The 27,612-nt window shown below is 47.6% G+C and overlaps 2 protein-coding genes across 2 annotated transcripts in view; one reads left to right on the top strand and one right to left on the bottom strand.

The window, feature by feature from the left end:
- Window positions 1-921: 921 nt before the first annotated feature.
- On the top strand, window positions 922-5,345 carry LOC116374811 (zinc finger protein 75A-like). Its single transcript, XM_031829677.1, has 2 exons — window positions 922-1,337; window positions 3,944-5,345. The coding sequence occupies exons 1-2, from the start codon at window positions 1,172-1,174 to the stop codon at window positions 4,840-4,842; spliced, it is 1,065 nt and encodes a 354-aa protein (XP_031685537.1). The 5' UTR covers window positions 922-1,171; the 3' UTR covers window positions 4,843-5,345.
- The window catches only part of LOC109875965 (flocculation protein FLO11), a 43,442-nt gene continuing 21,150 nt past the window's right edge, over window positions 5,321-27,612 (bottom strand). Inside the window, exons 4-6 of the mRNA XM_020468422.2 lie at window positions 15,206-15,363; window positions 12,568-15,033; window positions 5,321-9,244 (exon numbers count right to left, since the gene is read on the bottom strand). Of these exons, the coding sequence (XP_020324011.2) occupies window positions 8,298-9,244; window positions 12,568-15,033; window positions 15,206-15,363 (3,571 nt within the window). The 3' untranslated portion in view covers window positions 5,321-8,297. The remainder of the gene's footprint in view (window positions 9,245-12,567; window positions 15,034-15,205; window positions 15,364-27,612) is intronic.

The following is a 27,612-nucleotide window of genomic DNA, read 5'->3' as shown; positions in this document are numbered from 1 at the left end:
CTGTGGGGTGGTATCATAGTATATCTGATACTGTGGAGTGGTACTACAGTATATCTGATACTGTGGAGTGGTACTACAGTATATCTGATACTGTGGGGTGGTACTACAGTATATCTGATACTGTGGGGTGGTAGCATAGTATATCAGTTACTGTGGGGTGGTACTACAGTATATCTGATACTGTGGGATGGTACTACAGTATATCTGATACTGTGGGGTGGTATCATAGTATATCTGATACTGTGGGGTGGTACTACAGTATATCTGATACTGTGGGGTGGTACTACAGTATATCTGATACTGTGGGGTGGTACTACAGTATATCTGATACTGTGGGGTGGTACTACAGTATATCTGATACTGTGGGGTGGTACTACAGTATATCTGATACTGTGGGGTGGTACTACAGTATATCTGATACTGTGGGGTGGTACTACAGTATATCTGATACTGTGGGGTGGTACTACAGTATATCTGATACTGTGGGGTGGTATCATAGTATATATGGGATAGACTTAAAATGAAAATCTCAAAAACAAATTTACTGGATTTGAAAAAGAAACCTTTGGCACCAGAAGCAGAAAACCTTACCGAAGAGTCTGCCACTGGTGCTGAAAGTTGCATGTTGGAATCCAGCTAAATTATTTCTGAGATTTTTGTTTTAAGCCTATTCCAATCGTTAACCATTTAGAGTTAATGCCTAACCGTATTAAGAGCTCAGAGTTAATGGAACAATTGGCACCAGAGGCAGTTGCTTACACCCATCCGTCATCCCCGTTCACAACACCCTAGCAGAACCGAAACCAACTTGAAGGTAACAGCTCACTGTTGCCCCTCGTGGTCGGGTTCCACGTCATCTCCCGACGTCCTCAGACATGGGTTGACGCCGATATTGACTTGTATCACAGGTGACCTGGCTGGTTTAGAAACATTTTATTCTCTAGTAATCATCCATCCACATGGGGGTGCTGTGATGCGTTTACGGGCTCACCAATGACTGACACAAACAGAAGACGACAATACGGACGTAAAACTGGGAGAGGGTTTGTTTTGTTTGTGGCTAGTGGCTACCATTTTTCCTCGTGGACGAAGCCATACCACAGGCAAAAGGGGTTAGTTATTAGTATATTTGGCCATACTAGCTTAATACCCACCTTTCAGTCGTCTGAAAATGTCTACATTACAGATGTTGCGCGTGTTCTTAAATGAGCGTTTAACAGCGGCTGCTGTGGAGATTTTCGGGGCAGTTGAGAAAACGGTAACCGAGTACCAGGAGGAGAATGATAATCTGCGGAGACTGCTGCGGATAACCCAGGACATACACCAATGTAGAAAAGGTCTACAAATATCTAGCTACAATAATGTTTTATTAACAGCTAAGTTGTTAATATAGGCTAACAGTGATAATTATATATATATATATATATATATATATAAACTTACTGTGCATGTTGAAGTTTCAAACATTTTCTTGAAATAGAATATCACTCAGGCATGTCTAAAAGCTGTGTGTATATCTATCTATATACAGTACCAGTCAAAAGTTTGAACACACCTACTCTTTCAAGGGTTTTAATGTATGTTTACTATTTTCTACATTGTAGAATAATAGTGAAGACGTCAAAACTATGAAATAGCACATATGGAATCATGTAGTAACCAAAAATATATTTGAGATAGTAGCCACCCTTTGCTTTGATGACAGCTTTGCACTCTTGGCATTCTCTCAACCAGCTTCACCTGGAATGTTTTTCCAATAGTTTTGAAGGAGTTCACACATATGCTGGGCACTTGTTGGCTGCTTTTCCTTCAATCTGGGTGGCAGATAGCCTAGTGGTGAGAGCGTTGGACTAGTAACCGGAAGGTTGGAAGATCAAATCCCCGAGCTGACAAGCTGTCGTTCTGCCCCTGAACAAGGCAGTTAACCCACCGTTCCTAGGATGTCATTGAAAATAATAATTTGTTTTTAATTAACTTGCCTAGTTAAATAAAGGTAAAATAAAAATCTGCGCTCCAACTCATCCCAAACCATCTCAATTGGGCTGAGGTCGGGGGATTGTGGAGGCCAGGTCATCTGATGCAGCACTCCATCACTCTCGTTCTTGGTCATATTGTCCTTAGACGGCCTGAAGGGGTGTTGGGTCATTGTCCTGTTGAAAAACAAATGCAAATTCCACTAAGCGCAAACCAGATGGGATGGTGTATCTCTTCAGAATGCTGTGGTAGCCATGGTGGTTAAGTGTGCCTTGAATTCTAAATAAATCAGTGTCACCAGCAAAGCACCATCACACCTCCTCCTCCATGCTTCATGGTGGGAACCACACATGCAGAGATCATCCGTCCACCTATTATGTGACTTACGAAGACACGGCTGTTGTAACCAAAAGTCTCACATTTGGACTCATTAGACCAAAGTAGAGGTTGACCGATTAATCGGAATGGCCAATTAATTAGGGCCGATTTCAAGTTTTCATAACAATCGTAAATCGGTATTTTTGGGCGCCAATTTGCCTATTTTTTACATCTTTATTTAACTAGGCAAGTCAGTTAAGAACACATTCTTATTTTAAATGACGGCCTAGGAACGGTGGGTTAACTGCCTCGTTCAGGGGCAGAAAGACAGATTTTCACCTTGTCAGCTCGGGGGATCCAATCTTGAAACCTTAGTTAACTAGTCCAACGCAATAACGACCTGCCTCTCTCTCGTTGCACTCCACAAGGACTGCAATCATAATCACTAGTTAACTGCACATGGTTGATGATATTACTAGATATTATCTAGCGTGTCCTGTGTTGCATATAATCTGACTGAGCATACAAGTACCTAAGTATCTGATTGAGCAGTGGTAGGCGGTAAACGTTAATTCAAACAGCACTTTCGTGCATTTTGCCAGCAGCTCTTCGTTGTGCGTTGTGTTTATGACTTTAAACCTATCAACTCCCGAGATGAGGCTGGTGTGACCGAAGTGAAATGGCTGGCTAGTTAGCACGCGCTTCCCTTGCTCTGCATGGGTAACGCTTCGATGTTGTCGTTGTGTTGCTGGTTCGAGCCCAGGGAAGAGCGGGACGGAAGCTATACTGTTACACTGGCAATACTAAAGTGCCTATAAGAACATCCAATAGTCAAAGGTTAATGAAATACAAATGGTATAGAGGGAAATAGTCCTATAATAACTTCAACCTAAAACTTCTTACCTGGGAATATTGAAGACTCACGTTTAAAAGGAAACACCAGCTTTCATAGGTTCTCATGTTCTGAGCAAGGAACTGAAACGTTAGCTTTCTTACATAGCACATATTGCACTTTTACTTTCTTCTCCAGCACTTTGTTTTTGCATTATTTAAACCAAATTGAACATGTTTCATTATCTACTTGAGGCTAAATTGATTTTATTGATGTATTATATTAAGTTAAAATAAGTGTTAATTCAGTATTGTTGTAATTGTCATTATAAATACATTTAATTTTTTTAATCAGCCGATTAATCGGTATCGGCTTTTTTGGTCCTCCAATAATCGGTATCGGCGTTGAAAAATCATAATCAGTCGACCTCTAGACCAAAGGATAGATTTCCACCGGTCTAATGTCCTTTTAACAAGGCACACCTGTTAATTGAAATGCATTCCAGGTGACTACCTCATGAAGTTGGTTTCAGAGAATGCCAAGTGTGCAAAGCTGTCAAGGCAAAGGGTGGCTATTTTGAAGAATCTCAAATAAAATATTTTGATTTGTTTAATACTTTTTTGGTTATATGATTCCATGTGTTATTTCATAGTTTTGTCTTCACTATTATTCTACAATGTAGAAAATAGTAAAAATAAAAACCAATGAATGAGTAGGTGTCCCCAAACATTTGACTGGTACTGTATATCTTCTACAGAGATGAAGGGTTTTTATTTATATGGTATAGATAACCTCTGCTCCTCCTCGCCTTCCCTCCAGAGTCCCTTCAGTTATCTGTTGCTGTCACTGAAGACGAGGTTCCCCCTAAGCAGCAGCACTCTGAGCAGGAGTGGAGAACCAGTCTACAGCAGGAGGACCGAGAACCCACACAGATTAAAGAGGAACAGGAGGAACTCTGGACCTGTCAGGAGGAAGATTTCAGTGTGTTCAAATTACCTCCTTGTGTGAAAAGTAAATGTGATCAGGAAAACCCACAGTCCTTTTCTCTTCCCCAAACCCAGACAGTGGAGAACAGAGACAGTAACTCTAAACCAGTGGACCTCCCACATTTTGTCACCGTTACCCATCTAGAGGGTCTCGACATTCCCTGTGACCCTCCAGATAATCAAAACTATAGCCACAGCTCATCTGTAAGCGGTGACTTAGTAGGACTTAGGCTGCTGTCACCATTCCATCACAGCCCACCACTGGATCCCAACCCATCAATGGGGGAACACTGTCCCAAACCCAGCACCACGTCTAGAAAAACTCACCGCTGCTGTGACTGTGGTGAAACGTTTGCTCTGACAGCTGACCTGCAGGAGCATGTGACTCTCACCAAGAGACCCAGCGAATGCCACCTCTGCAAAAAACGCTACAACTCCACCTGTAAAATGAAGGCCCATGTCAGATTCTGTCATGTGGAGAGACCCTGCATCTGCCCCTTTTGTGGAAAGACCTTCAAACTCAAAGGACATCTTTCCAGGCATATGAGGATTCACACAGGAGAGAAACCATTTGGCTGTGGTGACTGTGGGAAGAGCTTCATTCAGAAGGGGGACTTAATGAGACACATACTTACTCACACAGGAGAGAAACCATTTAGCTGTAAAGACTGTGGGAAAAGCTTCAATCGGAAGGGGAACCTAACTGAACACATACGGACTTGCACATACTGAGTTACACAGGAAAGAAAGTTACCAAAGAAACAAAGTAATTAGGACAAAGACATCTTGTCAGATGGACAACACTCTTTGGAAAAGCAAAGCAACTCTGGCTCATTCATCCTGTGGGTTTCAGATAAATCAATGTCATGAATTTACTTTTGCAAAACATATGTAAAGGTTTGATTTGATCCAACAATAGAGAGTAATTAAATTAATGGTCTGCTTTTCAAAGTCTCTTGATGTATTCACGTCATTATAGACAGGAATTCCTTGTAGTTTGTTTTGGAATGTCTGGAATAGTCCAAGAAATTGTCCTTGCATTCATTTTTCAAATCTATAAAACTGATCTATGGTCAAATGTGGTTTCCCTCATGGTTATGAGTAGGATTTGTGGAGCCAGTGGAGGGTAAACCGATCCTGGGAGGGCAGCACTTACCATGGGAGGGCAGCAGGCAATGAGTTGGAAGTTGGAATAATAAAAACTATTTATTGCTTAAGAGAATCATTTTTATTTTCTCGAAATAAAATGCATTGAAACATTGACAAACACATTAGTCCTTCACAAAGTCACAGAACCTCGAGGAATTATTACGTATTAAAACAAGCTGCCATAATTTGAACTCCACAACGTCAAAATGCCCAACCCCATTTCAACAAAAATATTGACATTACAAGTGGGTGTCCATTTTAAAAAATGACAGAACTTTACAAAGAGGGGTAAGATTCCACATCTTTCAGTACTAGTGATTCCCAGACATGCTCCATTGGGTGCGAGTTCTGTAACTTTGCATGATATTGTCATTTGCTACAGTGTAATTTCTACACCAGCTCGATGTGAATGTTTGATCAGTTACTTAAAATACAAAATATACCAAGCGTGTTCATGGAAGCGCTGGCACTGAACACAGTCTATTCACTTCATATCCCCTGATAACTATTGAAAAGATCTTTAAGAAATGCAGGCAAAACAGACAAAGCGTCTACAAGTATAGTGCCCACAGAAGTTCAACTGTCACATCTTGGGGGAATTTAAATAAACCATTACATCTACAACCATTAACCTTCATTCTCTAAAACAATATCTGCTTTAAATCTATAAATAATGTCACCTATTTTTCATTTACCATACCTTATATTCTCTACAGTACAAAATAAAAATCCAGTGGGTTCCCTTCATTGCAATAAATGGTCTGAGTCTCCCCTTTCAGTAATAATATACACTAACGGTATACAAAACACTACAGCGAGGAGACTTTTAAAATACACAAGATAAAGTCCAGCTTTGACCGATGCATTCTGCGCGTCCCTTTGGGATTGTGGAGTAGAAGTGGCAGAGCCCTCAAATTGGAATGTACCAAACTGCCTTAGAAAATGGCAGCCACTTGGCTACACATAGAAACAAGCTTTAAAAAGACACTGTGGAGAACCTAGCTACCATTTATAGAAAAAAAAGGGCCCTTGCTTGCTGTGCCTACAGTGGAAAAGGGTTTGATTTCCAGATACATATAGTATCTACTAGCCCTGGCCTCACAGCAGAGTGTGGTTGTATCAACTGTCGAGTCCATCCCTATGGTACAATTTAGAAGTGTTTCAGCGTTCACAGATCATCTCAAACCCTGTTGGGACAACCACCTGTTTCTGTCCATCCATGGTCATTGTCCCCACACACAGTGGACTGTCCTTAGGGCTCGAAGTTCAACCACAAATCCTGTTGGATTTGTTTCTGCTAAATAGATGACACTCCTATTGGAAAAGTCAACTTCAGTGAGGCACATTTGAACACAAGTACCCTAGTAGTAAAGACGGTGTTTGACTCGCGTACCTTCAGTTTGAAACCTGATCTGACATGGAGCAATGAACAACTATTTTCAAAGGCTCTATAATCCATATTATAGGCTTAATGGACACTCATTTACTATATTCACAATCCACTGAGGTAATTCAAATTGTGTTCTTCATATGCAGTACCTTTCCATCCAGACACACATAACATACATATCCACATCCACAACGTTAACTCTGTACCACCATCAGTCAAACTTAGTTCATGACTAACCCCCCCCAAAAAAAACATGACTGGTCCCAAATCTGTTTGTGTCTTCTTGGCAAGTCCTATGGTCTTCGTCACACCAAACGACCATAGGAGTTGGGCAGATGGTCGGCACAAACAGATCTGGGACCAGGCTAGGACCCAGCAGCCTCACAGAAGAACCGGTTATATCCCCAGAGTAATCTACTCAATAGAGTGTTCTCTTACACTCTGACCCTCTTCAATCACCTATTCATTCCTCCATTACCTCATATCAATGTCATGACCACTCCCACCCCCATTATGACATCATCTGTAACCACAGAAACAAGACCAAACATGAGGAAAACCGCCCAGGATACATGGCCAAGTCTTCAGAACAAAGACATGAGACGGTGCTTCTGAAAACAAACAAAAATAAACCGATATTTCCAGTGACCATCAGAGTCAGCAGTAGCATGCAACAGAAACAGTCCATTTTATTAGCACCCAGGTGTATTTCACTAAGCTGGATCCCAAATAGATCCTGCTTAGTGAAATACCACCCTGAAAAATGGTGGCATTCATCAGTCGATAAATAACCTTATTCTAACACATACGGCCAACCAGTGTTTTACCTGAGCTGGTGGAAGGCCTCTGGTTTGATGTCAGAGAAACAGTTACTTGGCCCATATAAATAGAACCCCTAGACAGGATAAAGGCCCTCAGCAATTTGAATGAGGATCCCATGACCGTTCTAGGGATTCTATTTCTATGATTTGTTGCTCTAGAGTAAATCAAAACGGTTTTGAAGCACAAAGCAAAGCAGGCATTGAGTGAGTGACAGGTTCAGGGTAATCATTATAGGATGCTGGTCTAGTCAAGTGCAGTTTGTCATCAGTAATTCAGACCAATAGTCAGTTAATCTATACTAATCAACATCTTCAGTGGAAACTAAACCACCTAGGACCCCAACCTGAACATATTGCATGTGTGTGATGAATCCAGTCGTTTTGGCTTCAGTAAAATGGACCATGGCTAACAAGCGGTCACTATTCTACCCAAATAGCTGGTCCAGAAGCTTCAGTCAACCAGCCTAATCAAGGTAGTAGCCTTCTGGGACTGTTGGTGTGTAACCTAACATGATTGTTTTGGCATGACAGAGGTGTAAAATTCCAATGTGAGTCAGTCTGTGATTGATACGACTGGGGTGTCAGTGGCCTTTGCCACCCATTCAAAAGGTATCATGTTTGAGGATACAGTGGTATAAGTTCAGTGTAACAAACAGTAGTGTTGTATTTGCAGTGGTGTTGAATGGCAAGGAGAGGTAAGAGAGGTGGTGTTACAGTAGTGGTGTGTACAGCAGTGATGTGACTGACAGACCTTGAATAACATTGTGTGCAACCATTAGTGGTAAGTCTTCACTGTGTGTGTACACACACACACACACACACGTCCCTCAGTGGTGTGTCTCCAGCTCCACCACTGTCCACTCGCCCTGGGGGGACTGGCCGGGGGCCTCCGGGGAGAAGCTGCTGACCGCCGTGACTGTGGCTGAGGGAGGGGTGAGGGGGGGTAGCAGGTTGGGCCACAGGCTGGCCTCCAGGGGGCTCAGGGTGCCTCCTCTGCCCCCGGGAAGCAAGAGCAGGGAGGAGCAGCCGTCGCCCGTCAGCAGCAGGGTCTGGTTGATCAGCTGCTGGACAATGTCAACTTTCTTCCCCCAGTCCAGGTCCAGGGAAGGGGGGCATTCTTGGGAGACGAGGGGTGGGGAGGTGTCCCGGGACTCTTCCTGCTCAGGGGAGTCTGGAGAGGGACTGGAAGTGGAGTTGCTACCGGCTTCGTCCAATACCTCTTGGCGGTCACTGTTACTGTCAACCTCTTTCTCCAGCGGGGCTTCTTCACGTTGTTCGAGCTGGACATTAACCTCAATTTCCTTCCCCTCCTCTTCATCACTCTCCAGGGCTTCATAAATGGTTTGGAGACCAGAGGAAGGTGAAAGCAGCACTGTTGCCTGACCTTTTTGGGGCTGTTGTTGCGGTGACATCTGCTGTGTCTGCTCCTCCAGCTCCTGCTGCCACTGCATGATCTGCTGTCTCTGCTCCACCTCCTCCCTCCTCAGCGTCTCCTGCTCTGCCTCCTTTTTCTTCATTTCCTTCTCCTGCTCGCTCTTCTTCCTCGCCTCTTCGTCATTTTCTTCTTTGGGTTTGCTCTGCTGTTCTCTGCGTTGCTGCAATTCTAGTAGTTGTTGCTTGTGCTGTTCCAGTCGGCGGAGCTGGGGGCTGGCCTGCAGGCGAGGGCTCCGGGGGGGTAGGTCAGCACAGGTCAGCCTGGGTGGGGTCAAGAGGTCACAGTGGGGGTTGGGGTGGTGGTCGCGGCGGTAGTGTGGCTGGGGGAGCGCGTTGATCCCTGCGAGGAAGAAGTGGAGATCACCCGGGGGGAAGCGTGTGTTAGAAAGAGAGAAAGACGGACAAGTGAGAGGTAGCAGTGCAGGTCAGAGCAGATAGAGACTGTGGGTATTGTAGTCTACCAAGGAGACGTTAGTGGGAGGAGTTTAAGACAGTGATGTAATGTCCTGGTATTCTACACCCAGTAAAAATGTAGCTTCGAGAGATTGTAATTTGTGGGTTTGTGGCTTGAAAAGGGATGCATAATTCATCACAGGCAACTTACCTGTACAATATAATAGTTGTAACTGCCAAAATAAAGGAAACGACAATGTCTTAATAGGGTGTTGGGGCACCACGAGCCAGAACAGCTTCAATGAAACTTGGCATAGATTCTACAAGCGTCTGCAACTCCATTGGAGGAATGCAACACCATTCTTCAACGATAAATAAATCTCAGGCGCCGCTCCAGAATCTCCCGTTTGTGTTCAACTGGGTTGAGATCTGGTGACAGACATGGCATATGGTTGACATTTTCATGCTCATCAAACCATTCAGTGACCACTCGTGTCCTGTGGGGGCCAGTGCCCTCCTATGGGGGCATAGCCGCGGTAGCCAAAATAATTGGCCAACCCAGCTAAGTATGATGGGATGTTGATTGTTTAATTGACTCAGGAACCACACTTGTGTGTAAGCACCTGCTTTAATATACTTTGCAACCCTCATTTAGTCAAGTGTTTCCATTATTTTGGCAGTTACCTGTAGATTTTCATACATTTCTGGCATAGTGGCTGTTTGAATGCCAAATTGACAATTGTAGCTGGGCCTAATGGTTTAGGATAGCCGAAGTGTGTCAATATATGACTACTGAACCCAGGAACTACCTCCTCATTCACATGATATCGGCAAGATGTGCAACATTGACAGCCTGAAAAGCAAAGCGTTTAAAAAGGTGGGGACAGGGGTGAAGTGAAGCGATGGGTGCCCAGGAGAAATGGTGACAGCAGGGAGATGGTGGGAGGGGTGGGGGGAGTTAAAGCAGAGAGCAAATATAGCAATCCATTTCATTAACCTTTTCAAAATGTGACTTCCCAAACAAAATATGCTGATAGTATTTTTTTTTTTTGGTGCAAAAGTGCAATAAAAGCGGCTTCCTGTATATGCAGTAACTACCAACGATAGTCTTGTGAAATAAAAACAAATAAAAGCTGGTGAGCAACCACCCATTTCCTTCAGTCCCTGTGGGGAGCTGGTGAGTAAGTGAAACATGCAAGACAAGACCTTTCAACCATGCATCAGTACATAGACAGCAGCGCCACGTGAACCTGGACTCAGTCTGAAATGCCACCATATTACACACACACACACACACACACACACACACACTATATATAGTGCACTACTTTTGACCAGGGCCCGTGCATTATTTAGAGAATAGGGTGCCATTTCGGACCAAGCCCTCAAACCAAAGCCAATGAGTGTCAGTCAGTGACATGCAAACAAGGCGTCCCAAGGGTAAAGTAGTTAAACAGTGCGGTTGAAAATGGTGTACGGTGAACATGCACTTGTAGATATAACAGATCTATAACAGATCAGATATCTCAAACAATGAAGAGGCCAGGCAGAACGGTAACGAAAAGGCAAAACACACATTACTTGAAGAAAAGAAACACTGGTGGGTGTCCTCTACTGTTTGGATGATGGGGAACCTTCTGGATGTTGTTTCTCAGTTTGTCTTGTGGAGGAGGAATCCAGCGGACCAGGGAGGGGCACCGGGGGGGTTCACAGTACAGGAGGGGGAGGAGCAGCTGAGGGGTGGGAGGAGCAGCTGAGGGGTGGGAGGAGCAGCTGAGGGGTGAGAGGAGCAGCTGAGGGGTGAGAGGAGCAGCTGAGGGGTGAGAGGAGCAGCTGAGGGGTGAGAGGAGCAGCTGAGGGGTGGGAGGAGCAGCTGAGGGGTGGGAGGAGCAGCTGAGGGGTGGGAGGAGCAGCTGAGGGGTGGGAGGAGCAGCTGAGGGGTGGGAGGAGCAGCTGAGGGGTGGGAGGAGCAGCTGAGGGGTGGGAGGAGCAGCTGAGGGGTGAGAGGAGCAGCTGAGGGGTGGGAGGAGCAGCTGAGGGGTGGGAGGAGCAGCTGAGGGGTGGGAGGAGCAGCTGAGGGGTGGGAGGAGCAGCTGAGGGGTGGGAGGAGCAGCTGAGGGGTGGGAGGAGCAGCTGAGGGGTGGGAGGAGCAGCTGAGGGGTGGGAGGAGCAGCTGAGGGGTGGGAGGAGCAGCTGAGGGGTGGGAGGAGCAGCTGAGGGGTGGGAGGAGCAGCTGAGGGGTGGGAGGAGCAGCTGAGGGGTGGGAGGAGCAGCTGAGGGGTGGGAGGAGCAGCTGAGGGGTGGGAGTTTAACATCCTCCATAATGTCTCTGTTTGAGCCCTATTCTGGATGGTGGGAGTAGTGTATGTGAGGATGTAGGTATGAATTCTTCCTTGCTGGGAGACCATATGTGTATTGAATCCATATGCCCCACAGGTATATAATGTCTCCCACATATTGTTTCGACACAACCTTGACTCCCATGTTATAGGACTGAATAATCGCTGATAAGTACAAAGTGTGCCATCCAACTCCCCAATCCCCACTTGAATAAAACTGTCCGGGAGAGAGTAGTCATGTTAAATATCTAATCTTTATTTAAAGCTTGGTAATGGTAAATACTCAAAAAGGACAAATGTAAGAAGAAGGGGGGGGGGGGGGGGCAGTCTAACCTTAAAGTGCAGGAGGGAAGGGGGAGTGCTCGGGGGACGAGGACAGATGTCTGTTTCTTAATGATGGGAAACAGCAAGACAATACAAATCAACATTCACCAGCATTTTCTTGTTCAGTAAAAAGGGTTGGATAAATACATAGTTTAACATTTCATTCCACATTCTCTTTTATTAATGTTTCTTCTTGGTTTTTTTCTTAAGAGCTGCTTCACAACAGCCCAGTCAATCCAAATCAAACCATGCCAGTTCATGTTAATTAAAAAGTGAAGAAAAACCACACATTCTAATAGTTGTAGCTATTGCACATACAGGAGTTAAGCCATATACTCATAAGGTAATATCATACGAGGGAAGTGGCTGTATTTAAAGTCTTTATTTCTTCCCTATTTGTACATTTGGATCACATCCACCCCAGTTGGAGAGGTTTGGGACAAACAATGATGACGACTAACACAGCAAAGAGGGTTCTGGGGAGGGGTGAAAGGTGTGTGTGTGTGTGTGTGTGTGTGTGTGTGTGTGTGTGTGTGTGGTAAAGCTGCGTTACTGGGTATGTAGGGAAGTGTGTGTGTGGGGGGGGGGGGGGGGAACTATACGTTACCTGTGAGAGAGTTCTCAGTGTTTTCACAGATAGTGGAGTAGTAGGGCGGTTGGGTGACACGGGGGCCCTCCCCGAGCTGCTGGGGGGCCGCAAACAGAGTGGGGTCCAGGGGTTTCAGATCCCCCGTGTCCCCCAGCTCTGCCTCAAGTGTCCCACACAACATATACTGCTGCTCCTCTGGGTTGGAGACGAGGAGGGAGTCTGCCGAGGCAGCCTGTTGCTGGGACGGTGGCAGGGTCAGTTCCTGGATGAGCGACGGGTCCTTGGCCTCCTCAGGCAGCTCCTCCAGAGAGAAGATGCCGGGGCTCTTGGCGCAGCTCTCAGCCGTGGAGTGGGTATTGGAGTTGGACGCCGTCATGTCGTAGGCGTAGGATGCCGCCGAGTTGGCAGACTGGGGGGTGTCTCCACCCTCCTCTGCACCGCCGCTGGTCTCCTCCCCTTCCTCCAGGGCAGACAAGCAGCGCTGGGCGCCGGGCTTGCTGTCGTTGTGGATGTCCTGGCCCAGCTGGGCCTCGCCCTCCGTGTCGCTGGCCTCATCCTCTGTGGTGGAGGACGAGGGGTTGGACGTAGGTGCTGTGGCGGGGTCGGCTGGCAGGGTCTCTGCCTCCTCCCCCTCGCCGTCCTCTCTCTCCAGGTGGATTCCCAGGTCCTGGTTCTCCAATTCAGGCTGAAGGGAGAGCACGGCGGCAGGCAGGGTGTGGAGTTTCCCCCCCTCAGAGCGGGACTCCACCCCGGAGCTGCTGTTGTAGTCACAGAGCTCCTCTGCGGTGCTGGTCTCGCTGCTGCTGTGGACAGCCAGCTCCGTAGGGCTTAGGGTGCTGGAGTGTGACATGCCGCGTCCAGAGGCAGCTATGAGGGACAGGGACTGCAACGGGGCTAGGGTCTCTCTTTCAAGTGGAGATGCAGGGGCAGGCTGGTGTGAGGGCTCATGCAGGGCTGGAACAAATGGTGTGGCAGCCAGCTGCAGCCAGGGCTGAGTGGAGTACAGGGTGTGTGTCTTCTTATCAGCCTGCCAGGGGTCTGAAGAGGGGCTGGTAGGGGTCTGCAGGGGGGCGGCTGAGGCAGCCTGGGGGTGCGGCTGGGCCCAGGGGTCACAAAAGGAGCTGGGGTTGGGTTGGTCCCACTGGGCGGCCAGGGCAGAGGGCAGGAGTGGGGCAGGCGGGGCTCGGTTCAGGTTGTCCAGTCTCTCATCCTCTGCAAAGTCATCCTCATCTGCATTCCCGTAGCTCTCCAGCCCGCTCTCAGTCACCCCCTCACTAGCCATCTCCACATCCTCATCCTCATCCTCGTCATGCCTCACTCTTCTTGGGTCATCCGCCCGTTCCGAACCCACCTCCATGTCGCACACCCGGTCTCCGTCTTCATCGTAGTCATCAAAATCATTGGTCGGGATGTCGGACACCTTCTCAAAGTCAGGCGAGCCGGCCGAGGCAGACATGCCCTCCATGTCGATGGCACCCTTCAGACTGGCGTCTCCTAGGTCATCCATGCTCTCCGTGCCCTCCAGGACGCCCGGGGCGCTCAGCTCCGACACCCCCTGCTGGCTACAGCTCACCTCCTCAGAGTCCAGCTCCGATAGCAGGGCACCGCCTGCACGCCACCCCGAGCCTGCAGGGCCGGCTGAACCAGGCCTGGACTCTTCTGTGGGCTGGGTGCCACTCATTTCTGACACGGACACCTGCTGGCTTCCCTCCCTCTCTTCATCCTCTTCTTCATCCATGTTGAGCTGGGCTTTCTCTGAGGCATCCGGAGGGCTGGGTATAGCCCTAGCAACTGCTGTGGGGATGTCCTGGGGTAAGGTCTGGTCTGGTGCTGGCTGTGTCGGGGCTGCTGGGACGGTCTCTGGTCGTTCAGACATCTCATCCCTGGCAACAGTGACTAGTGAGCCCTGTGGTGGTGCAGGAGCCAGCCTGAGTGGGCTCTGTGGTGGAGATGGAGAAGTAGTATCCTGAGGAGTTGGGGCTGAAACCTCTTCTCTGGGCTCCAGGGCCACTGCTGGTGAAAACGCAGACACTGGTGCTGGGACTTCTGAAGCGGCCACTTCTGGCTCTGCTGCGGCAACTGTTGCCGCAGCAGCCACTGCTGCAGCTGCAGACTTGGGAGCCCCAGGTCTGGCAGTGAAGGGCAGGACAGACTGGGTTGGTTTGGAGGCTTGTTTGACCAACTGGGGGGCGGTGCTGCCCACGGGCTTGTTACTGGGGGAGGCAGGGGGGGTCTTGCCCTGGGGCTGTCGGGTGGCAGGGGGCCGTGTGGTGGGAGGGGCTTTACGTATGGGCAGGGGCTTGGGGTCCTGTGATGTAGGGCGGGCTGGCTTGGTGTCTGTCGCCTTGGTGGGATGGGCCCTTTTGGAGGCAGGCTCGGGTCTGGAGGCTGCAGTCGCTTTAGGGGGGTCAGGTTTGGTTGTTTTGGTAGTGGCGGATGTTGCCGGCTTTCTGGCTGCGGCAGTGGTTGCTGGTCTGCTGACATCTGTAAATGAACAGGAATAATTTAAACACGCATATCTCTTCTCAACTAAAAATATAAAATGGTACCTTCGCAAGTTGATTTTGAGATACAAACAGGTGATGCTCAAGACCAATCCTAATAGAATCAAGTGGGTTGCATTCATGGTACAAAACAACTTGTAAGGCATGTGCACCTTTCTTGGCAGGGCATGTAGGTTTGGGTGCCTGCACTGTGGTAGTCCTGCCAGTAGAGGGGGCTGTGGTGCCGACTCTGGAAGCTGCAGGTCTGCTGGAGCCAGCAGCGGCTGGCTTGGATGTGCCCATCAACAGGCCAGTGTGACCAGTGGCAGGCCTGGGGAAGAAAACATTTTATTTAAAACAGGTAGGTTATGGAGAACACATTCATGTCACAATAACCTGACCAAGAGGGCACAATGACGGGCTCCCGAGTGGCGCAGCGGTCTAAGGCACTGCATCTCTGTGCTAGAGGAGTCACTACAGACCCTGATTCGATTCCAGGCTGTTTCACAACCCGTCGTGTTTGGGAGTACCATAGGTCAGCGCACAATTGGCCCAGCGTCGCGTTTGGTCAGGGTAGGCCGTCATTGTAAGTAAAATTTTATTCTTAACCAACTTGCCTTGTTAAATGAAGGTCAAATAAATGTTTTAATTAAAATGATAAAATAACACCGACAGAGGGCTGGCTCGCTTCTAGCTCCTAGGAAACTGCAGTATTTAGTTTATTTTATGTATTATTTTTTACATTGTTAGCCCAGAAAAATGTGTCTTACATACAGCCGGGAAGAACTATTGGATATCAGAGGTGGTAACTCACCACCAGCATTATGACCAGGAATACGACTTCCCTGAAGCGGAACCTTTGTTCACACCCCCAAGGGCAATTGAAATGATTCCAGAGGCTGACCCAAAACGACATTGGCGGAGAAGAGGTACTCGAAGCGGTCTTCTAGTCTGACTTAGGAGGCACGCACACCACCCACCTCTTCCGAGCGCATTACTAATGTAATGTTCAGTCTCTGGATAATAAAGTTGACGAGCTCAGGGCGAGGCTTTCTTTCCAGAGAGACATCAGGGACTAACATGGCTCTCTTGAACTGAGAACCCAACTGGCTGGACAGACTCTATACTGTATGACGGAATGTCCTACTACACTGATGTTTGCACAATTAACACAGATACTCCCTTAAATTTGACAGACACTTGAGTCGGTCCAGCCAGTTGGGTTCTCAGTTCAAGAGAGCCATGTTAGTCGCGCAGACAGGAATACATCTCTCCAGGAAGAAGGTCGGGGGAGTATGTGTCATGATTAATGACTCATGGTGGAATTGTGATAACATACAGGAACTCAAGTTCTTTTGTTCACCCGACCTAGAATACCTCAATCAAATGCCGACTGTATTATCTCCCAAGATAAATGTCTTCGGGTGAGTCACGGCCGTGTATATCCCCCCCTCAAACTGATACCACGACGGCCCTCAAAAGAAATTCAAATGGACTTTATGCAAATTGGAAACCACATATCCTGAGGCTGCCTTTATTGAAGCTGGGATATTAACGCAAATTTTAGGAAAAGTCTGCAGAAGTTCTATGAATATATAGACTGTAATACTTGCGCTGCTAAAAAAACTCAACCACAGTTGTTACTCCAACATCCAGGATGCCTACAAGGCCCTCCTTTTGGCAAATCTGACCACGACTCCATTTTGCGCCTCCCTTTCTATAGGCAGAAACTCAAACAGGAAGTATCGGTGCTAAGGACTAATCTTCAACGCTGGTCTGACCAATCGGAACCCACGCTTCAAGATTTCTTCAATCACGCAGACTTTGAGACTTTGAGGAGAACACAGTGCCACCGACGAGGCCCACTACCAAGGACTGCAGGCTCTCCTTCTCCGTGGTCGACGTAAGTAAGACATTTAAGCGCGTTAACCCTCGCAAAGCTGCCGGCCCAGACGGTATCTCTAGCCGCGTCCTCAGAGCATGTGCAGACCAGCTGGTTGGTGTGTTTACGGACATATTCAATCGCTCTCTATCCCAGTCTGCTGTCCCCACATGCTTCAAGATGGCCACCATGGTTCCAGTACCCAAGGTAACTGAACTAAATGAGTATCGCCTCGTAGCGCTCACTTTGTCATCATGAGGTGCTTTGACTAATCAAGGATGATATCATTTCCATCTTACCCCACACCCACTATAACTTGCATACCATGGATAAAGCAATCATTGTCACACTGCCCTATCCCATCTGGACGAGAGGAACACCTATGTAAGAATGCTGTTCATTGACTACAGCTCAGCCTTCAACACCATAGTGCCCTCCAAGCGCATCACTAAGTTTGTAGCCCTGGGTCTGACCCAAGCCCTGTGCAACTGGGTCCTGGATATCCTGACAGGTCGACCCCAGGTGGTGACACCACCTCCACTACCTTGTTCCACAAACGGGGGCCCCACAAGTGTGTGTGCTCAGCCCCCTCCTGTACTCCCTTGTTCACCCATGACTGCGTGGCCACACACACACCATCAAGTTTGCAAACAACAGTGGTAAGCCTGATTACCAACAGTGATGAGTCTACAGTGAGATTAGGGCCCTGGCGGAGTGGTGCCAGGAAAATAACCTCTCCCTCAACAAAATGAAGGGGCCGCAGTGGATGGTGAAAATCTTAAAGTTCCTGTGTGTGTACATCACTGACAACCTGAAAATGGTCCAGCCACACAGATAGTGCTGAAGAAGGCACAACAGAAATTTGGCTTGGCCCCTAAGACCCTCACGAACATCTGATGCACCATTGAGAGCATCCTGCCGGGCTGTATCATTGCCCGGTACGGCAACTGCACCGTCCACAACTGCAGGGCTCTCCAGAGGGTTGTGGGATCCGCCCAACGCATCACCGGGGGCACACGGCCTACCCTCCAGGACATCTACAGCACCTGATGTCACATGGAGGCCAAGATAACATTAAGGACCTCAGCCACACGATCCACAGCCTGTTCACCCCGCTAGCATCTAGAAGGCGGAGACAGTACAGGCGCCTCAAAGCAATAATATTTTGTTCTCAGCCTAGTTTAAAAAAACTAACAATACACTAATAACAGCTTCCATCTCCAGGCCATCAGAATTAACTGACTGACTGTAGTTGATTTAACAAGTGACATCAATAGGGGATATACACTGCTCAAAAAAATTAAGGGAACACTAAAATAACACATCCTAGATCTGAACGAATGAAATATTTCTTTACATAGTTGAATGTGCTGACAACAAAATCACACAAATTATCAATAGAAATCAAATTTAATCAACCCATGGAGGTCTGGATTTGGAGTCCCACTCATAATTAAAGTGGAAAACCACACTACAGGCTGATCCAACTTTAATGTAATGTCCTTAAAACAAGTCAAAATGAGGCTCCGTAGTGTGTGTGGCCTCCACGTGCCTGTATGACCTCCCTACAATGCCTGGGCATGCTCCTGATGAGGTGGCAGGTGGTCTCCTGAGGGATCTCCTCCCAGACCTGGACTAAAGCATCCGCCAACTCCTGGACAGTGGCGTTGGTGGATGGAGCGAGACATGATGTCCCAGATGTGCTCAATTGGATTCAGGTCTGGGGAACGGGCGGGCCAGTCCATAGCATCAATGTCTTCCTCTTGCAGGAACTGCTAACACACTCCAGCCACATGAGGTCTAGCATTGTCTTACATTAGGAGGAATCCATGGCCAACCGCACCAGCATATGGTCTCACAAGGGGTTGGAGGATCTCATCTCGGAACCTAATGGCAGTCAGGATACCTCTGGCGAGCACATGGAGGGCTGTGCAGCCCCCCAAAGAAATGCCACCCCACACCATGACTGACCCACCGCCAAACCGGTCATGCTGGAGGATGTTGCAGGCAGCAGAACGTTCTCCACGGCGTCTCCAGACTGTCACGTCTGTCATGTGCTCAGTGTGAACCTGCTTTCATCTGTGAAGAGCACAGGATGCCAGTGGCGAATTTGCCAATCTTGGTGTTCTCTGGCAAATGCCAAACATCCTGCACGGTGTTGGGCTGTAAGCACAACCCCCACCTGTGGACGTCGGGCCCTCATACCACCCTCATGGAGTCTGTTTCTGACCGTTTGAGCAGACACATGCACATTTGTGGCCCGCTGGAGGTCATTTTGCAGGGCTCTGGCAGTGCTCCTCCTGCTCCTCCTTGCACAAAGGCGAAGGTAGCGGTCCTGCTGCTGGGTTGTTGCCCTCCTCCACATCTCCTGATGTACTGGCCTGTCTCCTGGTAGCGCCTCCATGCTCTGGACACTACGCTGACAGACACAGCAAATCTTGCCACAGCTCGCATTGATGTGCCATCCTGGATGAGCTGCACTACCTGAGCCACGTGTGTGGGTTGTAGACTCAGTCTCATGCTACCACTAGAGTGAAAGCACCGCCAGCATTCAAAAGTGACCAAAACATCAGCCAGGAAGCATAGGAACTGAGAAGTGGTCTGTGGTTACCACCTGCAGAACCACTCCTTTATTGGGGGTGTCTTGCTAATTGCCTATAATTTCCACCTGTTGTCTATTCCATTTGCACGACAGCATGTGAAATGTATTGTCAATCAGTGTTGCTTCCTAAGTGGACAGTTTGATTTCACAGAAGTGTGATTGACTTGGAGTTACATTGTGTTGTTTAAGTGTTCTTTATTTTTTTGAGCAGTGTAGCTTTCACCTGGTCAGTCTCATGGAAAGAGCAGGTGTTCCTAATGTTTGGTGTAGAACTTTGGTTCAGTACCATTTGATCAGCTGCCTAATGTAGGCTAATAGGCTTGGGACTTTTCTATGATAAATTAACTCTAAACAATCAGTAGTAGTTATTCACCTGCTCAGTGCTCCGAACACAGTAAGCTCGAAGAGTCAAGGGCCGTCCTGCACTACATAAAAGCAATTTCAAGAGGTAACAGAAAACCATTCACTGTCTGCCTGTAACGCATCGCTTAGTCATTTTCTAATCCCAGCCTAGTGGGGGAAGAGGAAAGGATGGAGTGGGAAAGTGGAAAAGCCACAGGATCCAGACGCGACCTTTTCCAGAGCAAGGCAGTGCCCATCCCCCTGCATACTGCTGAGTGGACAAAATGTCAAGTGTGCGTGTTTGTATGCCCTAGAGCCCTTGCATTCATGAGCACACTTGACCGATTATCCTTAGGCTATGCAACAGCGGAGCAGGGAATAGTAACATCTACAGAGCTATGCTTGGATGCGTGTGTGTGATACTGGTGTGTGCAATCTACATGTACAGACTGGTGTGAGGCGTTTACATTGACAGGCTTGTGCGATGAGTTGTAGCCCATGCTCCAAAGCGCTACAGTAACCTACATTCAAAACAGTTGCTTAAGAACCAGGTGTAATGAAACAAGGGCAGCACTGTATTTGTGCAAAATCGATGCTTTGCATATCGTTTCTATAGAACAGATTCATACGTACACAGCGTCCAAAACAAAAAGGGATAGGAAACGTCAGAGGAGCTGACCGCTTTGTGACATTGTTGCGATTCAGTCAATTACACCAATATCCGTCATGCTGTTCTGCTGTTCTTCTGATTGGTTCGCCATGGTTTGGACACAGCCGACAACATAGATTAACTCACAATGACAAACTTACGGAAGTGGTCCGGCCGTACATGCCTGGCCACACAAACGCCTCTCCCACAGCGACTCAGCCCAATAATGGCCATTTGTTTCCATTTGTTAGCAGGATCAAAACAAAGGTTGCGGAGACTCAAAGGCCTTCAGGTTTCGCTATCATTATACTGTAATAGGGTGCGTCGATGGGACAGAGGGAGCAGGGCCTTGATTGCACGGTAAAGAGCAGGGAAACATGAAAGCGGGCATGCTGTACCTTCAGATGACATGGGGGAATTAGTTGAAGACAAGCGGGGTGAGCCGTGTTAGACGAGACGGCATTAAACGGAGGGAGGAAAGGAAGAAAATAAGAGGTTGAGAGGGAAAGAAAATGACTGAGGCACGCAGTGATGAAATGAGCGACAGAATGAACAACACGATGGAAGAAAGAGGGAGAGAATTGACAGATGACTAAAAGCACATTGAAGCAGATTGCCTTCCTATCTGGGTGAGTTCCACGTAGGGAACGCAAAACGACAGGAGCACTAAATTAAGGCAGGGGAATGGAGAGCGAGAGACTTCTTCTGAAAGGAAGGAGGGAGAGATGGAAGGGAGGCGAGGCCAGTCATCTGGGCGTACAGCGTTAACCCTCCATGTCCCCTTCACAGAGACACTCAGAACTGCCTGATCCTCACAGAGGGAGTCAAGGAGGGATGCGAGTCCCCATACAGTATTAATTGCTTGGGTGGCACTGTAGTTCAGCGGCTTTGGTATATTTGTTGTGGCTACAAGGGTTTGGTTAGTGTCAACAAGGGATTCAAAGCCAGTACTTGGTTGATATGCCTTAGTGGTGCAATAGATTCACAGCCGGTTTGGAGATACAAAGAACCGACAGGTGTATTCAAGATGTCGCCAAGGAATTCAATGGCTATTAAAAATAATTTATACACTATGTGATGACATCAATAATACAATAGGCTGTAATATCTGTTGGGTTAGCAACTGATCCAGAGACAACCCGTTTACTGAGGCCTTGGTTACTATAAGGCATCTGTGCCAAACAGTAACTATGCCCTGCCAAGGCTGGGGCCAAAACTGCATGGTTTCATCCCCAAAAGGGGAGAGAGAAGCTGGGACAGGAACATTGTGTGACCGCATTGCACAAGAGCTAGAGTGACAGTCAATGGTCTCCTTTTAGTTATTCAACAACTCTGTTATTATGCATGTTTGAGTCAGACTGCAAGTGAAAAGGTATCCGACCTGCATAGATTGTCATCTAATATGAGGTGTAACTGCCATTTCATTACAGTGACCATTTTGACAAATTCCCATATGGATGACTCAACACACATGACCTCACCTTATACAACACCCTAGATTCCTCCCATTCTCAGAGGGAGTCTTAAGGCCCACCAAAATGACAGATGCCCTCACGGGGGAGGGAGGGGAGCAGCGGGAGGGTGGAGAGGGTGCTGGCTAAATTCCTGGTACTGTACATAAACAGAAGGGAGGAGTAAAGGAGGAGAGATGGAGGGATGGGGGTTGGGCAGACAAACTGCTTAAACAGGACAAGGGCACTGTCTCCAGATAGAGAAAAGGAGAGGATACAGATACAGGGAATTAAAATCCCCCTCCGTCGCCATGGTGGCACCCCTCCCCCCTCCCCTACTGTGGCCCACCAGATAATCAAGCCCTCTTGCCGTCTGTCAGACCAGCTAGGGACTGCTTGTGTGGGGTTCAATCTCCATCACTTCTGAAGAGAGATGCATTAGGGCAGGTATTCCCAAACCGGGGTATGATGATTCACATTTAAATTATTATTTGTTTTAAATACGTAAAAAATAAGAAAAAGCCTAGTTTCACTGCCAAAAATAAAATGAAACCACCTAGGTGTTCAGCGAAATAACAAGGTCAAATACAGCTAGCCTAGTCAAATAATTAACAACCAATCACATTAACCGTTACTCTCGTAGAAATCCACTAACACTCCGTATGTGGCCAAACGTAGCTGCTGCTCATTCCGTTTGCTCGAAAATTTATACATAATTTTTTAACTAAGGCCCGCGTCCAGAGACACATACCAGCTCTACTGGAATTACTGCTACTACCAGCTATACTACACCTGCACCTGTCGACGACACAAGCTGTTCTGCTTCCACGAGCACATCCAATGTTAGCATCAGTAATTCTACATTTTGTTGTTAGCACAGCTAACATGGACACTGACAGTTGTGAATCTGATGCAACCGAAGAGCTACTGCCCCCTTACCAGGGAAAGCACTGAACAGACAGGGACGTTGGACCATCGAATCGCAAATATGATGAGAAATAAATTGATTTGGGGTTCACTTATATTGGGAGTAGTGCCTTTCCTCAGCCACAGTGTGTTATATGTGCAAAAGTACCATCTCACAACTCGATGAAAGTCACTCTTGGGCAGACATTTAGAAACAAAACATGCCAATATGAAAAATAAGCCATGTGAGTTTGAGCGAGAATTAAGATGACTTTTGAGTAGTGAGACATGTATAAAAGCAAGAGATACCATTAATAAGAAGGGGCTGGAAGAGTCTTATATGGTGACCTACCGAGTGGCTAGAACAGGCAAGCCCCATATTACTGTGGAGGACTTTATTCTTCCTGCTGCTGCTGTCTGGGACAATGCTGAGGGAAAAGGCCCAAAATAAACTATACAGACAATACTTCATCAAACACTGTTTCATGAAGCATCAGTGACATGGCAGGAGATGTTTTGAAACAATTACTGCTTTGCATACAAGCCAGTGAATTCCATCCGGTAAAGCTGGATGAGTCAACAGACATGGCAGGCCTGGCACAGCTCCTGGTAGATGTCTGTTACAGCTGGATGAGTCAACAGACATGGCAGGCCTGGCACAGCTCCTGGTATGTGTCTGTTACAGCTGGATGAGTCAACAGACATGGCAGGCCTGGTACAGCTCCTGGTAGATGTCTGTTACAGCTGGATGAGTCAACAGACATGGCAGGCCTGGTACAGCTCCTGGTAGATGTCTGTTACAGCTGGATGAGTCAACAGACATGGCAGGCCTGGTACAGCTCCTGGTATATGTCCGTTACATTTATGGGGGCAACAGGAGAGGATATTTGTAAAGTATTCGACAGCTTTGTGACAAATGGACTTTGGTGGTCAAGATGTGTTGGCATCTGTACTGATGGCACATACGCCATGACAGGGAGACATAGTGGAGTGGTAACGCGCATGCAAGCAGTTGCTCCCACCGCCACTTGGGTACACTGCAGCATCCACCGAGAGGCTCTTGCTGCCAAAGGAATGCCTGACAGCTTGAAAGACGTTTTGGACACTGCAGTGAAAATGGTTAACTTTGTTAAAGCAAGGCCCCTGAACTCTCGTGTATCTTCTGCATTATGCAATGATATGGGCAACGACCATGTAACGCTTTGACAACATACAGAAGTGCTCTGGTTATCAAGGGGCAAAGAATTGACACGTTTTTTAAAAATTGAGCGAGCTTAAAGTTCTCTTTACTGACCATTATTTTCACTTGTCTGACTGCTTGCATGATGACGAGTTTCTCACGTGACTGGCCTTTCTGGGTGACAAAAACTCACTCATTCTTATGGTTTAATAAAATGTATCAGTGTATGTGGCAGGCTTACAATGATGGCAGAAAACAACATTTGAGTGTGCGCTGACCCTGATGCTAGAGGGGGTACGCAGCTGGAGGTTGAATGTTTGAAGGGCTACGGGACTATAAAAAGTTTGTTAATCACTGCATTAGGGGATTGGTGGACTCATTCACCTGGGGTATGTTCAGTAGGGAACACAGTAGCAAAACATTTTGGAACACGAAGAAAATTAGCATTTGTTACCGGACAAGTTCAGGTAGAACATTCCACCTTCACAGTTTCAAAAAGTTTTTGCCCTACTGAACACAACCCAGCAGTGTGTGTGCCAGAAGCATGGCACGCGAGGCCAGCTGTTAAAACAGCTCTGCGACGCCTCAAGCTACCAGCACATCTGCTAACTTAGTCGACAACCCTTTTCCCTTTGATCTAATATCATAACTCACCTTGCCAGTTGCCAAACTACCCAATCCCCTTGTTCGGAGGCTCCCATCCAATCTCACTCTGTTTCGTTGCGACCCATTTGTCTCCAATATATTGACATCTGCTTCTTATCCAGTACAATTGATTATTTCACCCCCTGGGGCAATTAAGATGAATAGTTTAAGGAAACCCTATTTCTCTGCCAATGTCTAACTATGGCAACGTACTATAGGCCATTCTTTCATCTCGTTTTGCATTATGGGCCGTCAAGACGTTTTTTTTGTAGGTGGGGAAACGGAACAGTAATGTTATGTTACATTTATTCATTTTATATATATGAGCCCCGTGCCGCCTGCCCTGCCCAGACTCATGGAAGGGCAGCAGCAGTCACAGCTATGGCTGGGAGAGGCCTGTTCACTAGTCCTGGCTCACCCAGGGAGGAAGGAACGGGGCCCAGCATGGATGGAGAGACAGGCTGGCTGTCACACACACAGTGACATACTGCTTCTCCTGTCGTCAAACACAAGCAACATGATCTCACAGTGACATACTGCTTCTACTGTCGTCAAACGCAAGCAACATGATCTCACAGTGACATACTGCTTCTACTGTCGTCAAACACAAGCAGCATGATCTCACACAGTGACATACTGCTTCTCCATATCGTTAAAACAAATCCAACAAATTCCCTCGACTAAGTTCTGGGTCCACACGCAAAGAGAAGATAGCACGAAGACCGAAACCTAACAAAGAGCTCCACCCTCCCGCTTTGCAAGTTACAGGCAAGCCTATGGGACAAATGTCCACTCCCAAAATTCAAAAGATGCAAACATGTGCGAAATCTTGATTTGTCCAAAGCACTAGAACTAATGCTGCTCATCATCTCACGCGCCGTTGTATCATGACAGATCTACGCTACCATTAATGTTAATGTAGTCTGTCCACGAGAGATTAGGTGTGGAGCCATAGTGTATAGGGTGTATCCCAAGTCTAAAACAGTGGTTCCCAAACTTGTTATAGTCACACACCCCTTCAAACATTCAACCTCCAGCTGCATACCCCCTCTAGCACCAGGGTCAGCTGTACCCCCTCTAGCACCAGGGTCAGCTGTACCCCCTCTAGCACCAGGGTCAGCTGTACCCCCTCTAGCACCAGGGTCAGCTGTACCCCCTCTAGCACCAGGGTCAGCTGTACCCCCTCTAGCACCAGGGTCAGCTGTACCCCCTCTAGCACCAGGGTCAGCTGTACCCCCTCTAGCACCAGGGTCAGCTGTACCCCCTCTAGCACCAGGGTCAGCTGTACCCCCTCTAGCACCAGGGTCAGCTGTACCCCCTCTAGCACCAGGGTCAGCTGTACCCCCTCTAGCACCAGGGTCAGCTGTACCCCCTCTAGCACCAGGGTCAGCTGTACCCCCTCTAGCACCAGGGTCAGCTGTACCCCCTCTAGCACCAGGGTCAGCTGTACCCCCTCTAGCACCAGGGTCAGCTGTACCCCCTCTAGCACCAGGGTCAGCTGTACCCCCTCTAGCACCAGGGTCAGCTGTACCCCCTCTAGCACCAGGGTCAGCTGTACCCCCTCTAGCACCAGGGTCAGCACACTCAAATGTTTTTTTGCCATCATTTTAAGCCTGCCACACACACAAAACATAACGAGTGTGAGTTGTCACAGCCCGGCTTGTGAGAAGTGACAGAGCTCTTCTAGGACTAGGGCACAAATATTAATATAATAACAATCAATAATTATTTAGCCACTCCTTATTTAGCCATCTTACATTTAAAACATTTGTTCATCAAAAATTGTGAATAACTCACCACAGGTTAATGAGAAGGGTGTGCTTGAAAGGATGTACACACAACTTTGCAATGTTGGGTTGTATTGGAGAGTCTCGGTCTTAAATCGTTTTACACAGTCTGTGCTTGTATTTAGCTTTCATGCCAGTGAGGGCCGAGAATCCACTCTCACATAGATACATGGATAGCATCAGTGTCTTAACAGCGCAGTCCTATCCAGAAATCTGGCAGTGGCTTCTGATTAAATTACATTTTCACAGAACCCCTTGTTGCAATTTCAATGAGGCTCTTGTGCCGATATCAGTAAGTGGACTGGAGGCAGGGCATGAAAGGGATAATGAATCCAGTTGTTTGTGTCGTCCGTTCCGGGAAAGTACCTGCGTAATTGCTCACCCAGCTCACTCAGGTGCTTCCCGATATCACATTTGACATGGTAGCCACTTTAGACCATTACTGAGACACCCGTAGAGTTGCTGGAACATCCCAGCGAGAGAGCGACCAGAGCCCCAGTGAATAACCCGTCTCCTGACCCCTCCTGTCTCAGCCTCCAATATTTATGCTGCAGTAGTTTGTGTGTTGGGGGGCTAGGGTCAGTACTTCTCCTGTCCTAATTCAGTGTCATGTGTGAATTTAAGTGTGCTCTCTATAATTCTCTTTCTTTCCCTCTCTCGGAGGACCTGAGCCCTAGGACCATGCCTCAGGACTACCTGACATGATGACTCCTTGCTGTCCCCAGTCCACCTGGCTGTGCTGCTGCTCCAGTTTCAACTGTTCTGCCTTATTATTATTGGACCATGCTGGTCATTTATGAACATTTGAACATCTTGGCCATGTTCTGTTATAATCACCACCAGGCACAGCCAGAAGAGGACTGGCCACCCCACATAGCCTGGTTCCTCTCTAGGTTTCTTCCTAGGTTTTGGCCTTTCTAGGGAGTTTTTCCTAGCCACCGTGCTTCTACACCTGCATTGCTTGCTGTTTGGGGTTTTAGGCTGGGTTTCTGTACAGCACTTTGAGATATCAGCTGATGTACGAAGGGCTATATAAATAAATTTGATTTGATAACCCCTGCCCTGGAGGCAATAACCCATGTGACTCAGTAGACTAGGGGGCAGTGTGAGATAGTGTGACTCAGTAGACTAGGGCT

This window comes from Oncorhynchus kisutch, linkage group LG1 (genome assembly GCF_002021735.2).
Source record: "Oncorhynchus kisutch isolate 150728-3 linkage group LG1, Okis_V2, whole genome shotgun sequence".
Lineage (NCBI taxonomy): Eukaryota > Metazoa > Chordata > Actinopteri > Salmoniformes > Salmonidae > Oncorhynchus > Oncorhynchus kisutch.
This window is presented reverse-complemented; position numbering and strand designations above follow the sequence as displayed.

What these genes read in the sequence shown, in the direction of transcription:
- LOC116374811 (XM_031829677.1), top strand. Translation starts at nt 1,172, where the DNA reads ATGTCTACATTACAGATGTTGCGCGTGTTCTTAAATGAGCGTTTAACA. An exon ending in CATACACCAATGTAGAAAAG is followed by an intron (nt 1,338 to 3,943) that starts GTCTACAAATAT and finishes CCTTCCCTCCAG; the next exon opens with AGTCCCTTCAGTTATCTGTT.